The sequence below is a fragment of the Hemitrygon akajei genome, chromosome 9 (genome assembly GCF_048418815.1).
Source record: "Hemitrygon akajei chromosome 9, sHemAka1.3, whole genome shotgun sequence".
Lineage (NCBI taxonomy): Eukaryota > Metazoa > Chordata > Chondrichthyes > Myliobatiformes > Dasyatidae > Hemitrygon > Hemitrygon akajei.
Window position 1 is genome coordinate 173,425,632 of NC_133132.1, and position 18,336 is coordinate 173,443,967.

General features: G+C 41.8%; 1 protein-coding gene across 1 annotated transcript in view; it reads right to left on the reverse strand.

Annotated features, from left to right (window-relative positions):
• Positions 1-1,941: 1,941 nt before the first annotated feature.
• ndufaf4 (NADH:ubiquinone oxidoreductase complex assembly factor 4) overlaps positions 1,942-18,336 on the reverse strand; it is a 16,877-nt gene continuing 482 nt past the window's right edge. Inside the window, exons 2-3 of the mRNA XM_073057513.1 lie at positions 15,258-15,352; positions 1,942-2,706 (exon numbers count right to left, since the gene is read on the reverse strand). Of these exons, the coding sequence (XP_072913614.1) occupies positions 2,407-2,706; positions 15,258-15,352 (395 nt within the window). The 3' untranslated portion in view covers positions 1,942-2,406. The remainder of the gene's footprint in view (positions 2,707-15,257; positions 15,353-18,336) is intronic.

Genomic DNA, 18,336 nt, shown 5'->3' on the forward strand with positions numbered 1-18,336 from the left:
AGATAGGATTACTTTATATAGCCACCATTAAAAAAATGTTCGAATGCAGCAAATTGGACAATCATCCAAAGGATGATACCTTACATGAAATATTATGAGAGAGTAGGGACTATACAGTAACTTTCAGAACCACTTGATGTAACAAAGATTGCCTAAAAACATACAAATATAAGTATATAGACCCCTGACCTCACAAGCTAACTTGCACCTTACTGTTTCCCTGCAGATGCTGCACTTTATTCTGCATTCTCACTGCTTTACCTCGTTCTGCATAACGATTTGATCTGTATGAACGATATGCAAACTTTTCACTGTATGTGTGACAATAAATCAGATCCTATACATACATATATACATAATAAATTTATTGAAACAGAAGCAAACAAGGCAAATTTGCAAGGGGCACAAAGAGCAATGAGGTAAGTACCTTCGGTTGTTTTGGCTGAGGATGTTGATCGGGACTGAGGACTACTTCCATAGTGCTTTAATTATTTTATTTGGTACGTGCTCCCGAGGGGCAAATACGGCATCACATCTATAAAGTGCCACCTTTACCCATACGGCACTTAAAGGACAGGCTCCATTATCTGTTCACAGCTATGAAATGGAACTTGCCATCATCTCACAGCTCCAATCAGGCAGGAGCTACAGAGGCCTAAAGCCCCACATCACCAGGTTCAAGTTTTCAGTTTTTGAACTGACTGGCACAACCCTAATCACCAGTTTAGCAACAACCACAGTAACTTAAAATGGAATTTTATTTGTTCCAGTTATGTTTCGTTGTAAAAATTGTGTATAATTTGTCTTTAATTAATGTTTGTTCTTGTGACTACTGCTTGTTTGATGCTGTGTACCTGTGATGACACTGCAAATAAGTTTTTCATTGCACCTGTACATACATGTACTTGTGCACTTGGCAATGAACTCCATTTCACTTTTAATTTATTGGTGTTTTACATAAATCTGCAGGATGTGTAGCAAATACAGGTGGCCCCCGTTTTTCGAACGTTCGCTTTACGACAGCTCGCTGTTATGTAAGACCTACATTAGTACCTGTTTTCGCTAACCAAAGAGGATCTTCGCTTTTACAAAAAAAAGATGCCCGCTTTATACATGTGTTTACCCCGAGAAAGACTATGATGACCGTGAAGCGTTGTGCGGGCAGTTGTGTGCGTACGCATGTACGTGCCGTTTTTTTCTCCAAATTGATTTTGGTTCGCTGTCTTCCCGATTTTGATAAGTGAAACTACACCGTACATACAATATTTCTACTTTATATAGGCTGTATATTCATCATATCATTCCTGCTTTTACTATATGTTAAGTGTTATTTTAGGCTTTGTGTTATTTGGTTTGATTTGGTAGGTTATTTTTTGGGTCTGGGAACGCTCAAAATTTTTTCCCATATAAATTAATGGTAATTGCTTCTTTGCTTTACGACATTTTGGTTACAAACAGTTTCATAGGAACGCTCCACCTTCGGATAGCGGGAGAAACCTGCAAGCATATTTGCAGCATACATAATGAGAGATTCAAAACTTTTTTCACTGAGGCTAGGTGGGGGAGAAAAACAACCAGAGGACATGGGTTAAGGGTGAAGGGGGAAAAGTTGAAAGGGAACATTAACGGGGCTTCTTCACACAGAGAGTGGTGGGAGTGTGGAATGAGCTGCCAGATGAAGTGGTAAATGCAGGCTCACTTTCACCATTTAAGAAAAACTTGGACAGGTACATGGATGAGAGGTGTATGGAGGGTTATAGTGCAGGTCAGTGGGACCAGGCAGAAAAATGGTTCGGCACAGCCAAGAAGGGCCAAAAGGCCTGTTTCTGTGCTGTAATGTTCTACGGGTCTCCTATCAATGCCATAGTTTGATACACCTGATGTTTTGATCACAGGTTTAGTGAACACCATATTGAAACACAATGCAAACTGACACTAAACTGTAGTGTCAATGTTTTACTTTATTTAGAGATACAGCATGGAACAGGCCCTTCCGGCCAGAACCCACCAAATTAAATACAGGACATAATTAAAGGACAATTTACCAATGACTAATTAACCTATTAACTGGTATGTCTCTAGACTGTGGGAGATATCAGCACACCTGGAAAAAATCCCACAAGGTTCAAGGGGAGGAAGTACAGACTCCTTACAGGCGGTGCCGGAATTGAATCTGGAAAGCCCCAGGCTGTAATGGCATCAAACTGGTACGCTACCATGGCGCACAGGACTAATTGACAGGTTAGCAGTTCTACACCAATTTACACACATTACAGCATAGGTCTAAAATGTTAGACATAATATCCATAACATTTCCATTACTCGCACATGTTGTACATCATAAATAAAAAAAATAACATTTGGTACCCTTTTTATAAAATATATTGACTGAAATTGTGCACATTATCACCTAGTTGATATCAGTCCCTTGTTCTTTTGCTTTGGAGGTAGAATTTTCATTTCGAAGGGTTTGAAATATTCCAGCAATCCTTTAACATCTTTAAGTTCTAGACTGTAATCTTCAGCTATTTTTTCAGCAGTCCATACTTCGGGATGGAGTTTGTGATTGTTGATAACAGCAAGAACTTCCACAATGCTCAGCTTGCCTTTTGGAACTTGTGTAATGCCTGCTGGGTCGTGATTCAAAGTGACTTTGGGAAATCTGTACTCCTGCAGCTGCTTGGACGTCTCATTGATTGGAACGTTCTGGAAAGACAAAATAACAACACTAGTAAAACATCTTTAGACAACAGCTTTCAATAGAAGCACGACTGTCAACTACAAAACATAGCATAGAATCATTCAAGGAGACACATGCACACAACTAAACAAAACAACTTTCCTCTGGGGCCAATGTGCAAAACATAGTACATACAGTCACACAGAGCACCCAGCACATAAAGTCACAAAATATACTAGCACTAAGTCCCTAAATGGCATGGCCTGAAGATTGATGATACATGCTGTCTTGGAGCCACGTTTCTGTATGTAAAACACGTAGCAGTTCCTCATCTCGTACTGGGTCAGCTGCTGATGAAGGCAATCCAGCTGGTCTTCCAGGGAGCATCAATGGGACAGCCAGCCTCCACGGGCCAGTCCCCCAACACAGCATGAATTCCAGTGCTCTCACTGCGCCTGTGTTCTCTCACACATCACCTGCGGCGCCTTCTCCCTCAGATGGCAGGTACAGGCGAAGCTGTGGCACGAAGGCTGGTCCACACAAGAACCGAGGTCCGAGGTTATTTATTTCGTGGCTTTTTGCAGGGGAAAACAGTCTGACCTATTGTCTCATTCTTTCTCCGATACCCTGAAAACTATTTTACCTAGTGCCTATCCAATTCTTAATGAAAAGTTCTGAATTACTTCACTTCCACGATTCCCACAGTCAAGATCAGAACCATTCTTTGCATTCCCCCAATAACTGCTTCCTAATACTTTAAAACTGTGCCCCTCATCCTTAAATGAGAGCACGTTCTCTCCATGTACCTCATCCACTGGCTTCAACGGTCTTAAACATCTCCTCTCAGCCTCCTTTGTTTAACGCAGGGGTCCCTTACCACTAACCCATAAGTCCAAGGGCCTCAGGCTGGGAACCCCTGCCTACACAAAGAAAACCTCAACATTAGTCTAATTGAAACCCTCATCCACAACTCATGAACAAAAACGGAAATAAGATGTACATGTACAGAGCTAGCCATAACCGATAAGATAAATTGGTATATTACATAAGGACTTAACTAGAAATTACACGTATTTTCTTCAAAAGAGCACAGATTTATGTTGTTTAGTTCAGTAAACCAGACAAACTGATTTACGAGGCAGTAAAATAATCCCCTCAACACTGGATTTTAAAACTCTACAATGGACCGTCCCAGACATGACTGACAGAGAAGGTTGGGCAGGGGGCTAACAACCACTTCTCGCAAAAACCCAGAGCTACAGAAATGCCACCAGTAGGTCCAAAGGTTTCATCTCTAGGAGAGTAAGGGTCTTTGAAGATGAGCTACACCTGGGGGCAATTTAAAAGACTGGCCCAGGACAGAGGACTCTGACAAGCCTGTGCCCCAGCAGAGGTGATGGGTTGAAGTATATGTTTTTAAAATAATCTTTAAATTATATCAATTGTCAAAGGGTTCCAGATTCCAGTCCATTTTTGGTCTGTTTTCTGTAGATAGCTTCACGTCCTGCAGCTGCGTTTTAAGTTCATTACAACCAGCTGATACAATTTCAGATATAAGCTATCTATAGGGATGTATTTTACAGAGAGAGGTGGGTACATGGAGCGCCCTGCCAGGGTGGTTCTAGAGGCAGGTACATTAAGGACATTTCAGAGACTCTTCGGACACATGGATGATAGAAAAATGGAGGGAAGGGTCAAGCATCGTGTCATTGAAAACTATAGCACAGAAACAGGCTCTTTGGCCCATCCAGTCTATGCCAAATTTTGTATGTTCTAAGTTAACAAAGCAAACTACAAGGCAAACACAAGAGGAAAAAAATCAAATGAAAAAAAAATCCCCTCACAAGATTTCACAACATTTCAAACATAAGAAAATCTGCAGGTGCTGGAAATTCAAAGCAACACACACTAATTGCTGGAGTAACTCAGCAGGTGAGACAGCATCTACGGAAATGAATAAAGAGTCAACATTTCAGGCTGAGATCCATCTTTAGCACTGGAAAGGAAGGGGAGAAGTCAGAGTAAGAAGATGGAAGAAGAAGTACAAGGTGGTAGGTGGTAGGTGAAACTGGGGAAAGGTGGAGGGGTAAGAGCTGGGAGATCGATTGGTGAAAGAAATAAAGGGCTGGAGAAGGGGGGATCTGATAGGAGAGGACAGAAGACCATGGAAGAGAGGGAAGGGGTAGGAGTTCCAGAGGGAGATGATGGGCAGGTAAGGAGACAAGGTGAGAAGGAGAAACAGGAATGGGGAATGCTGAAGTGGGGGCAGGAGCAATAACCAGAAGTTTGAGAAATCGATGTTCCTGCCAGCAGGTTGGAGGCTATCCAGATGGCACATAAGGTGTTACTCCTCCAACCTGAGCGTGGCCTCATCCTGGCCGTAGAGGACCCTGCCATGGGCTGACATGTCAGCACGGGAATGGGAAGTAGAATTGAAATGGGTGGCCACCAGGAGATCCCTAACAGATGGAGAGAAGGTGCTTGGTGAAGTGGTCTCCAAATCTGGCTGGCATCTGTCTGTCTCAAAGGACAATGGGTGATGATCCTAAGTCTGGGCTGAAGGCATGGAGACCCTGAGATGCCCAGCTGTCAATCCCCCTCTCTCTGCCTCACCAGGGCACTCCAAAGGAAAGCTTATAAAGCAATAGGTTTGGCACCAGCTTTGCTGCAGGAGATCCCGGAAGAATTTTCAATGACGTCCAGCCACTCTGGGGGCTCCACTCCAGATTTGCTATCTGGGTTTACTTCCGTCGTCTTCATCTCTCCTGAAGCTGCCCACAAGGAGCTATTTACCCATAGCTGGGGATCTGGTTCATGAGCACTAGGGCATGAGTGGGCCTGCTTGCATGGGCCAGACCTCCGCGTCCTCGACACTTCAGCCTCAGTCCAAAAGGAGTTCAGTTTCTGTGTGTTGCCAGTCAGGAGGCACTACGTGAGGCTACGTACTGGTAAGCAGAGACTTACATACTCAGCTCTCCTTTTCACTACAGCACATAACAGCCATTTTGACAGGTCTATATACAGGAGGCCACACCGGATACAGAAGCTGACCCCAACCGACTCCCAGGATGAAGTGTCACCTCACCTGGACGGACTGTTTGGGGCCCTGAATGGTAGTGAGGGAGGAGGAGTAGGGGCACATGTGGCACTTGTTCTGCTTGCAAGGATAAGCACCAGTACGGAAATCAATGAGGAGAGACGAATGAACTAAGGAGTTGCACAGGGAGCAATCCCTGTGGAAAGCAGAGAGTGGGGGGGGGGGGGGGGGGGTAGATCTGCTGGATCCCATTGGAGACAGTAGAAGTTACAGAGAATTATGTGCTGGATGCAGAGGCTGGTGGGGTGGTAGGTGAGGACAAGAGGAGCCCTACCCCTGGTAGCGTGCCGGGAGGATGGTTAAGAGCAGACATGCATGAAATGGAAGAGATGCGATTGTGTGCAGCATTGATAGTGGAAGAATTGAAGCCCCATTCTTTGAAGAATGAAGACATCTCAGTTGTTCTGGAATGAAAAGTCTCACCCTGAGAGCAAATGCAGTGGAGGCAGATAAACTGAAAGATGAGGATGGCATTTCTCCTTGAAAGGCACATGAAAGTACCAATCCATTACTGAAATGGAAAAGACAGGTGAATGCACTCATTCTGTCCTCAAGTACCTTCATCTTCATCTCATAATCTACCTCATTGCGACCTTGCACCATACTGTTCAGCTGCACTGAACTTTTGCTGTACTGTCACACAGCATACATGATGGGCTGAATGGCCTAATTCTGCTCTTCTGATGGTCTGATTCTGCATTGTCATTGCTTTACAGTTAGAATGAAGTGGTAGGCAGAACAGAGGAGCCCCGCAGGACACTCTATAACGCTAAATCTAAACCCCGTAAAAAGGAGGTACTGATAGCAGGGGACTCAGTATCACAGGGTTTGAGAATTAGGTATGTACTGACAAGGAGACTCGTACAGTGTGTTGCCTACCAGGAGCACAAGTAGGAGATCTTGCTGGACAAGTAGATGAGCTCCTGGCAGAGCTGGGTTGAATCCAGTAGTCAATCTCCACTTTGGAACAAATGACATAGGTAACGGCAGGCTGTCACTTCAGCAAGACAAATTCAAAGAGTAAGGTGGGAAGCTCAGGGTCAGAACTCTGTGCCACGTGCCATTCCAGGTAGGATAGAGGAGATTAGAAGATTTAATGCATGGTGCAGGTTAGAGGGGCATAGGTTTATGGGACATTGGAGCAGATGATGGCAGATGTATGCCTCAGTTAGTTGAGGACTGTTCAAACTAGGGAATGGGAGGGTAGGGGAAGTAGAATAGGCTGTTCACAACTTTTCAAAAAACAACTTAGTGGAGAATAACATATTAGGACATAAATCTATCATAGGCTTCAAAAATATCAAAATGGGTCTGAATAGGACAAAAATATCAGCAATGTAAGATGTAACTATGAAAATGGACAAGGGAGAGCCAGTGGATGTAGTGTACCTGGACTTTCAGAAAGCTTTTGATAAAGTCCCACATAGGAGATTAGTGGGCAAAATTAGGGCACATGGTATTGGGGGCAGAGTACTGACATGGATTCAAAATTGGCTGGCTGACAGGGAACAAAGAGTTGCAATTAACGGGTTCCTTTCGGAATGGCAGGCTGTGTCCAGTGGGGTACCGCAAGGTTCGGTGCTGGGACCGCAGCTGCTTACAATATACATTAATGACTTAGATGAAGGGATTAAAAGTAACATTAGCAAATTTGCTGACGACACAAAGCTGAGTGGCAGCGTGAAATGTCAGGATGTTATGAGAATGTAGGGTGACTTGGACAGGCTAGGTGAGTGGGCAAATGTATGGCAGATGCAGTTTAATGTGGATAAATGTGAGGTTATCCACTTTGGTGACAAGAACAGGAAGGCAGATTACTACCTAAATGGAGTCAAGTTAGGAAAAGGGGAAGTACAACGAGATCTAGGTGTTCTTGTACATCAGTCAATGAAAGCAAGCATGCAGGTACAGCAGGCAGTGAAGAAAGCTAATGGCATGCTGGCCTTTATAACAAGAGGAATTGAGTATAGGAGTAAAGAGGTCTTTCTGCAGCTGTACAGGGCCCTGGTGAGACCCCACCTGGAGTATTGTGTGCAGTTTTGGTCTCCAAATTTGTGGAAGGACATTCTTGTTATTGAGGGAGTGCAGCATAGGTTCACAAGGTTAATTCCCGGAATGGCGGGACTGTCATATGTTGAAAGATTGGAGCGACTGGGCTTGTATACACTGGAATTTAGAAGGATGAGAGGGGATCTGATTGAAACATATAAGATTATTAAGAGATTGGACATGCTGGAGGCAGGAAGCATGTTCCTGCTGATGGGTGAGCCCAGAACTAGAGGCCACAGTTTAAGAATAAGGGGTAGGCCATTTAGAACAGAGATGCGGAAAAACTTTATCACCCAGAGAGTGGTGGATATGTGGAATGCTCTGCCCCAGAAGGCAGTGGAGGCCAAGTCTCTGGATGCTTTCAAGAGAGAGTTAAATAGAGCTCTTATAGATAGCGGGGTCAAGGGATATGGGGAGAGGGCAGGAATGGGGTACTGATTGTGTATGATCAGCCATGATCACAGTGAATGGCAATGCTGGTTCGAAGGGCTGAATGGCCTACTCCTGCACCTACTATCTATTGAGTATTAAGAATAAATGAGCTGGAATTATATGCAAGTGTGAATGATATAATAGCAGTAACAAAAACTTGGCTGACCTCAGAAGATGGTGATGAATATATTATTAAAGGATATACTTTAATTCGGAAAGATAGGCAAGATCTTAAAGGTGGAGGAGTAGCCATATACATAACAGAGAATTTAAACATGAGGTTACTTATGAAAGGAGATGAACTGAGACTTAAGGAAGATGTCTGGGTGAGAATTGAAAACTACCAAGACAAAGGAATAATAATGGGTGTATGTTATAGACCCTCTAATGCTGATGGTGATTTTAATAAACTTTATCACAATATTAAGAAAGCAAGTTCTGAGGGTGATGTTGTAGTTACGGGAGACTTTACTGAGTGGGAGAACCCAGTGACTAAGGATTATAGGAAAGTGAATTAATTGAGTCATTCAATGATTGTTTTTTGACCCAGAATGTTAATGCACCAACAAGAAGGGAGGCCTGTCCAGATTTGATATTCAGTAACAATCAGGATAGAATTTTGAGTACGGAAATTGTTTAGTCTCAAAGTTTTTTTCGAAGTATTTTAGTAATAACCAAATCCATTAAATTGAATTTCAGAAAGGCAAAGTTTGTGCTGATGTGGTAAAAACTTCAGATGGTGGAAGGAGCTGCATGATATTGAGTCCGTTGAGGAACTACAGGGTCAAGTTAAAGAGGTAATAGCACAGTGCAGGAAATGTTCATACCCAAGGTCAAGAGAAGCAAAAATAACAATAGATCAACTACATGGTGGAATAAAGATACACATAAAACTTATTGAAGAAAAGACAGCTATATAAGGGATACAAAAAAAACAGTAATGATGTTAACCACAAGATATATGAAAATATGAGCACTATAGTCAAGAGGGAAGTTCCGATTGCCAAAAGGCAGGTTGAGAAGGATATTGCTGATAATACTAAGATTGACCCTAAGATTTTTCAATACTTTCAGTAGCAAAAGTCAAGGAGAAAGTTCAGTATATTAGGATTAATAGTGAGGTGTCAAATTATGCAGAGAAGGACTAACTCATATTTTGCTGAAGTATTCATCTGTGAAGATGTTAGCAATATGCCAGTAAGTGTAGAGACAAAATAAGATTGTTTTAATTGACTTAGGGATCTTAGAAAGTGAGGTTCTGCTTCAGCTGAAAAGGCTGAAAGTTAATAAATCTCTGGGTCCAGACAACATATATCCAAGGGTAATAAAGAGGTCTGTGACTAAATATACAAACCCCTAACATGTATTTTTCAAAAGTCATTGAAGTCTAGTGGAATCCCTAAAGACTGGGAATGGGCTAACATTCTCTCAGTTAACTCTGGTAACTATAGACCAGCAAGCTTAATGTGTATCATAGGTAGGATAATGGAAACAATAATAAAGAATGAGTTGAAAAGCAATTAATAAGAACAGGCATATTAGCAGAAAGCCAGCATGGGTTCAGAAAGGAGAAATCATGTTTTACTAATGTGTTGGAGTTCCATGAAGAGATAACTAACATTTATGATAACAACAGAGTGGTTGATATCATTTACTTTCAGAAGGCTTTTGACAAGGTACCTCCCAAGAGGTTAATAATCAAATTACAGGAGATAGGGATTCAGGGTAAGGTGGTGCGAATGGGTGCAGAATTTGCTCAAAAACAGAAAACAGTGAATTATGGTGAGATCAATTTCATACCTCGAAGATGTTAAAAATGGGGATCTGCAGGGGTTGGTTTTGGGGCTGCTGCTGTTTTTAAACTTAAATCAATAATTTGGATAAGCTCATAACAAATAAACTAGTAAAGTTTGCTGATGACACAACATTGGTTAGATGGGCTGATAACATTCAAGCAGCAGAATCAATACCGTTAGATCTAAACAAAATCCAGATGTGGGCAGATAAATGGCAGATGAAATTTAATGTAAATAAATGTAAAATATTACATATAGAAAGTAGAGACATTAGATATAAATATATAAGGGGGGGGGGTCTTGAGTTAGAAAGTGCACTGTATGAGAAGGATTTGGGCGCCCCAGTAAACTCATCACTATCAACATCTAAACAATGCACAGAAGCGATTAGGGAGGCTAATAGAATATTGGGCTATATAATGCGCTCAGTGAAGTTCAAGTCTAGAGACGCTCTCGTTAAGTTGTATAATGCGCTTGTGAGGCCACACCTTGAGTACTGTGTACCATTTTGTGTGAGGGATGTTAAGGCACTGGTGAGTCCAGAGAAGGGCAACCAGACTCACTCCAGGTCTGCAGGGTATGAGCTGTGAAGAAAGATTTTAAGAATTAAATCTTTTTAGCCAAAATAGATGTAGAATGAGAGGAGGCATGATATAAGTTTTCAAAGTCATTAAGGGTATAGTTAAGGTGGATGCCAGCTGCTAGTTCAAAATTAATCTAACATAAAGGACATGGGGCCAGAAGTGGAGACTGGTGAAGTGGAGATTTCAGAATAACATCAGGAAGCATTTCTTTACACATCGTGTTGTGGACACACGGAATAAACTACCTAGTTGTGTAGTTGAGTGTAGTACCTTAGAGACTTGTAATTCTGAACTCGATAGTTATTTCAACACACGATGTGAGTTGGAATTTGGCAAGCTTTGTTGGGCCAAGTGGTCTGTTCTTGTTAAAAACTTTCTAATATTGTAATGAATTGATCTATACAACCAGTATGCAAGACAAGCTTTTCACTGTATCTTGGTACATACGACAATCATAAACCAACTTACATTCACTACCGCACACTGAATTGTCAGTGACTGGTGAAAACTCAATATAATTTGAAGCTGTGGAACTGGGTGGAGTGAGAATAATCAGGCTCTCTACCCTAGTCTATCAACTAGGGTCCTTAGTGATAAACAGTATAAAGAAATAACAGTGCTGTTATAAGGGTTTATCTTTTACAATTTTACAGGTTCAAAAGCTACTTCTAAAAGCCTTTCACTACACAAGCCTTCTAAACCATTGTTAAAGTCAATAAAACTGGCATTCGAGATGAATAAGTCAATAAGACACAACACACAAAATGCTGGAGGAACTCAGCAAGTTAGGCAGCATTTATGGAAATGAATAAACATTTAAATGAATAATGAGTAAATAATTTTACGTTTCAGGCCGAAACCTTGCACCCATGACTGGAAAGGAAGGGGAAAACACCAGAATAAAAAGATGGGGGGAGGGGAAGGAGGACCAGCTAGAAGATGATAGGTGAAGCCAGGTGGGTGGGAAAGGTAAAGGGCTGGAGATGAAGGAACATGATAGGAGAGGAGAGTGGACCATGGGAGAAAAAGAAGGCACCAGTGAGCGGTGATAGGCAGGTGAGGAGGAGAGGTAGGAGGCCAGAGTGGGGAATAGAAGTGGGAACAGGGAGGGAAATTTTTACCAGAAGGAGAAATCGACATTCATGCCTTCACTTTGGAGGCTACCTAGATGGAATATGAGGTGTTGCTCCTCCACCCTAAGGGTGGCCTCATCATGGCAAAAGAGGTGGCCATTGACCTACGTGTAATGAGAATGGGGATAGATATTGAAATGGTTGGCCACCAGGAAATTCCACTCTTGGCGGATGGAGTGGGGGTGCTCAACAAAGTGGTCCCCCAATTCTCGTTGAGTTTCACCAATGTAGAGGAGGCAGCATCAGGAGCACCAGATGTCATAATATACAGTAAATGCACTTCATGCCAACTTGTACATCTACAGGATTTTTCATCTGTCAGTAGTATCTTATATGCTGTATGTGATATATACACTGTATTTTGCACCTTGGTCCCAGAGGAACATTATTTTGTTTAGCTGTATACATAATAATAAACTTGAACTTGACATCGATGTTGTACAAAGTTCACAAGTTGCAATATAACAGTCTGACAATCTGTACTTAGTCACAGAAAGTGAGGGATGATATTCCCTAAACAACAGCAATAATTCCCTGCTTGCTTGTTTCTGCACTGGAGTATTAGTCTAGAGCAGGAGTTTCCAAACTGGGGTCCACAGACCCCTCGGTTAAGGGTAGGGGTCCATGGGATAAAAAAATGTTGAGGACCCCTGGTCTAAAGAGTTTTGTGTTGCATTGGAACTTAAACCCAGAGATGCATTTCATAATCAAGTCTGCTGCCAAGAGGCAAAGCTCACACTGGGTAACAAATACCACCCCATCAGCATCACAAATATCCCATCCATTAAATAGGAATAACATTCAGCTGAAAATAGGTAGCACTTTACAAACCAAATGCCAGATTTCTCCTTGGTTCATGAACTCATGAACACGATCTCACTATTCCTCCTATACCATTTACTTTTAGTGATTATTTCTAGTATGTCTTTATGTCTTGCTCTATACTGCTGTCATAAAACAACAAATTTCACGATTAATGTCAATGAGAATAAACCTAATTCTGATTCAAATGTACACACACTGGCCACTGAGTGGATGTTCATGGTCTTCTACTGCTGTAGCCCACCCACTTCAAGGTTTGATGTGTTGTGCATTCAGAAATGCTCTTCTGCACAATATTGTTATAACAAGTGGTCATTTGAGTTACTGTCACCTTCTTGTCAGCTTCATTTTCGCCCAAAGAACTGCCACGCATATAAAGTTTTTTGTTTTTTTGCACCATTCTCAATAGAAATTGTTGTGCTATAAAATCTCAGATCAGCAGTTTCTGAGATACTCAAACAACCTGTCTGGCACCAACAATCATTCCACGGTCAAAGTCAGTTAGATCACATTTCTTCTCCATTCTGATGTTTAGCCAGAACAACACCGAACGTCTTGACCACGTCTGGGTGCTTTTAAGCACTGTTACTGTCACAATTGGCCGATTAGACACTTAACATGATTCAGCTGCTTCCATCTGGCAAACAGCATTAAAGCCAGGACCAAAAGGCTATGGAACAGCTTCTTTCTACGAGCCATTAGACTTTTAAATTCACATGTCTATACATTGCAACAGAGTCATAACGTGAAGATTTTTATTGTCACTTTGTGGGATGGATGTAAGATTTAAATAAATTCTAATTCATGCATTACCAAACAGGTGTACAGGTGTACCTAATAAAGTTCAAAGTAAATTTATTATCAAAGTACATATATGTCACTATATACATTCCTGAGATTCATTTTCATGCGGGCATACTCAATAAATCCATATTAGGATAATAACAATAGAATCAATGAAAGATCACACCAACTTTGGCATTCAATCAGTGTGCAAAAGATACCAAACTGTGCAAATGCAAAAAGCAAAATATAATAAATAAACAAACAAAAACTATTAAGAACTTGAGGTGAAGAGTCCTTAAAAGTGAGTCTATAGGTTATGGGAACATTTGAGTTGAATTGAATTGACTTTATTTCTTACATCCTTCATGTACATGAGGAGTAAAAATCTTCACGTTACTTCTCTATCTAAATGTGCATTGGGCAATTTATAGAAATTTATAATAAATAGTATGTACAACAGGACAGTCAATATAACACAGAAATACAATTACATCAGTGTGAACTAATCAGTCTGATGACCTGGAGGAAGAAGCCGTCCCGGAGCCTTTTGGTCCAGGCTTTTATGCTGTGGTATGGCTTCCCGCATGATAGCAGCCGGAACAGTTTGTGGTTGGGGTGACTCTGGTCCTCAATGATCCTTTGGGCCCTTTTTACACACCTGTCTTTGTAAATGTCCTGTGGGAAGTTCACATCTAGAGATGCGCTGGGCTGTCCACACCACTCTCTGCAGAGTCCTGTGATTGAGGAAAATACAGTTCCCATACCAGGCAGTGATGTAGCCAGTCAGGATGCTCTCAATCGTGCACCTATAGAAAGTTCTTAGGATTTGGGGACCCATACCAAACTTCTTCAACCGTCTGAGGTGAAAGAGGTGCTGTTGTGCTTTTTTCACCGCACAGCTGGTATGTACAGACCATGTGAGATCCTCGGTGATGTGTATGCCGGGGAACTTAACGTTGTTCAATTTTATTTGTGGGGTTATTTGAAAGGTTTCATTGCGATCTCCAGCAAGTACAGACCCAAAGCTATCAAACGTTCCTCGTATGATTACCCTTTCATTTCCTGAGTTATCCTTAGCAACCTCTCTGAACCAGCACATCTTTTCTTAGATAAGGAGCCCAAAACTGTTCACAATACTCAAGGTGTGGCTTCACCTGTGCCTTATAAAGCCTCAACATCACATCCCAGCATTTGTATTCTAGACTTCTTGAAATGAATGCTAACATTGCATTTGCCTTCCTCACCACTGACCCAACCTGTAAGTTAACCTTTACGGTGTTCTGCACAAGGACTCCCTAGTCCCTTTGCGTATCAGATTTTTGGATTTTCTCCCCATTTAGAAAACAGGCTGCACATTTATTTCTTCTACCAAAGTGCACGTGCATGCATTTTCCAATACTGAATTTCATTTGCCACTTTCTTGCCCATTCTCCTAATCATTTTAGGTCTTTCTGCAGCCTACCTGTTTCCTAACCTGATCAGAGGGCTAAGCAGGTGCTACACCTTGCCCACAGGCCACACCCGCAGGCCTGTGGAGGGAAGGAATGCCTGCCGTCTTGCCAAAGGGTTTCAGCCCAAAATGTCAACTGTATTCCTTTCCATAGATGCTGCCTGGCCTGCTGAGCTCCTCCAGCATTTTGTGTGTGTTGCTCAGATTTCCAGCATCTGCAGATTTTCTAGTTTGTGATTGCCTTACACCTCCTTTGGTAGAGACATATCTCCACCCCACATCCTAATGTATATTATCTCCATTTAAAACAAAGAACATATCAAAAATATCAGCATACAAAAACCAAAGGGCCACAAGAGAAATTAACCCCCCCACCACCATGGTGTAATGTTAAACATTCACCGCTAGGCATCTTTTACAACACTTACCTTCGATGAATAATCTTTTGAATCAACATAAACATTTTTCAGAAAAGTCAAAAGTTCTTCATTTTTGTTGTGAACTTCATTTACTTCAGGATGATCTGCAGAATTAAAATCAAATTTTAATGTTCATGGCTACATGCTCACATCGAAAGGCCTAAATAGAGTGGATGTGAAGAGGAGGTTTCCTTTGGTAGGGGAGTCTAGGACCAAAGTGCACAGCCTCAAAACAGCAGGATGTCCATTTACAGCAGAGGTGAGGAGGAACCTCTTTAGCCGGAGGTGATGAATTAGTAGAATTTGTTGCCATAGGCAGCTGTGGAAGCCAAGTCATTGGGTGTATTTAAGGCAGAGGATGATAGGTTCTTGATTACTCAGGGCATGAAAGGTTACAAGGAGAAGGCATGAGATTGGGGTAGAGAGGTTAATGGATCAGCCATGATAAAATGGCAGAGCTAAGTAGATGGGCCAAATGCTCTAATTCTGCTCTATATCTTATGGTTCATTAACGGAATTTGGCACAAGCTCAGAAATTATTCATAGAACAATATAGCAGAGTACAGACCTCTCAGCTCATAATATAGTGCCAACACTATAACCTCTTCTAAGATCCATTTAACCCTTCATTTCAGAATAAGAATCATGTTTATTATCACCGGCATGTGAAGTGAAATTCGTTAACTTAGCAGCAGTAGTTCAATGCAATACACAATATAAAAGAAAAAAAACCAAAATAATAATAAATAACTAAATCAATTACAGTATACATGCATTGAATAGTATTAAAAAAGTGAGGCAGTGTCCAAGAGTTCAATGTCCGTTCAGGAATTGGATGGCAGAGGGGAAAAAGCTGGTCCTGAATCGCTGTGTGTCTTCAGGCTTCTATACCTCCTACCCGATAGCAAGAGCGAGAAAAGGGCATGTCTCCCTCCATTTTTCTACCAATCCTGTATCTAAGAGTTTTTTAAAAAAACATCCCTGACGTATCTGCGTATGACAACCGCCCCTAACTTACCCACCACTCTGTGTACAAAAAGATACCTCAGACATTCAGTAGGGATACATTTCTTGAACTTAAAATTAAACTACCCTTGCCTTGGTGAGATAATTTAGCTGCATGATATCTGAAATGCCAGTACTAAATTTTACTGAAATATACAGTCAAAATATTAAACAGACAGCACAGGGTGGAGGTTTTTGTTCCATATTTCCATATGAAGGCATATGGGGCACCATCACTCTCTGAATGGTTCAAGGGCCAAGAACTCGTGTGAGAAAAGACAAAAGAAGCTCTTGTTTTTCTTTAGCTCTGGCTTTACAGGTCCAGAATGAGAACTTATTTTTCTGTCAATGTGCTACATTGTCTGATGCAGAGTTTGAGATCAATTTTTGTCAGTCTAGGTAATGTAGCACATCACTTTACAGACCTTCGCTCCGGAAAATTTCAATTGGCTTGAAGTTAGTAACATCATTAAACAACCAAGCTTAATGCAGTTGGCACAATCACTAATCGGAGTTCGATTCCCACCGCTGTCTATAAGGCGTTTGTACATTCTGCCTCTGACCACGTGTGTTTTGTCTGGGCGCCTCCGTCTCCTCCCACATTCTAAAGATTTACATGTCAGGCTTCGTAAACTGTGGGCATGCTACGCTCGTCATTGACACAAATGACAAATTCCACTGTACATGTGACCAAGAAGGCTGACCTTTATCTTTAATCTTTATATCTGACTGTACAGGAAGAGTCAGGCGATAAGGATGGGTGACAGAAGAACAAATGATAGATCAACATAGCGACACTGATGGAATATTCTAAGATTAGCTTTATTTACTAGATGTTTTATTTGTCATATTTCATTTAAACAAAGTGTAATGAGTCATTTGCATCAAATAAAATCAGCAAAGATTGTGCTGGGCAGCCCACAAGTGTCACCACACCTCCAGTGCCCACAACTAACCCTGACCCATACAACTTTGGAATGTGGAAGGAAACCAGGGCACCTGGAGGAAACCCACATGGTCACAGGGAGAATGTACAAAGTCCTTAAAGGCAGGGGTGGGAATTGAACCCCAATCTTACAACTAGCGCTGTAAAGCATTGTGCTCATTGCTACCGTGCTGTGCTGCCCTGCAATTCTTCTTATTCTTACTTTGGCTTCAATAATTTAGTACAATTTCTATCTCAACCACAAGATAACAAATATCCCCAAAGCACTTTACAGGGGCGCTATCAGCAGGGGAAAAAATTATAGAAACATGGAAAACCTACAGCATAATACAGGCCCTTCGGCCCACAATGCTGTGCCAAACATGTACTTACTTTAGAAATTACTAGGCTTACCTATAGCTCTCTATTTTACTAAGCTCCATGTACCTATAAAAAAGTCTCTTAAAAGGCCCTATCATATCTGCCTCCACCACTGTTGCCAGCAGCCCATTCCACACACCCACCACTCTCTGAGTAAAAAACTTACCCCCAACATCTCCTCTGTACCTACTCCCCAGCACCTTAAACCTGTGTCCTCTTGTGGCAACCATTTCAGCCCCGGGAAAATGCCTCTGACTATCCAGACGATCAATGCCTCTTATCATCTCTATCAGGTCAACTTTCATCCTCCATCGCTCCAAGGAGAAAAGGCCAAATTCACTCAACCTATTCTCATAAGGCATGCTTCCCAATCCTTCTGCACCCTTTCTATGGCTTCCACATCCTTCCTGTAGTGAAGCAACCAGAACTGAACACAATACTCCACGTGGGGTCTGACCAGGGTCCTACATTGCTCCAACCATATCCAGGAATGACTGCCAGAGTCAGTTCAGTCCATACACCGTAGTTAACAAGTCACCAGAGAACTCAAACTCCAGTCCAATTTAATTTTGGATTTATTTGAACATGTCCTTTGCTACCAGAGAAAGTAAAGCTATATATATATACACACACACACTCGCCATTATATTACAGACCTGATAAATGCCAGTGGGTTGTTTTTGCGTTCATGGGTTTAAAGGCAGAGACTGGGCAGCCAGCCTCAAAGTCACCTTAACCTCGTGTAACCTGTTTGAGTTTGCCCCTTAGTGCACACGA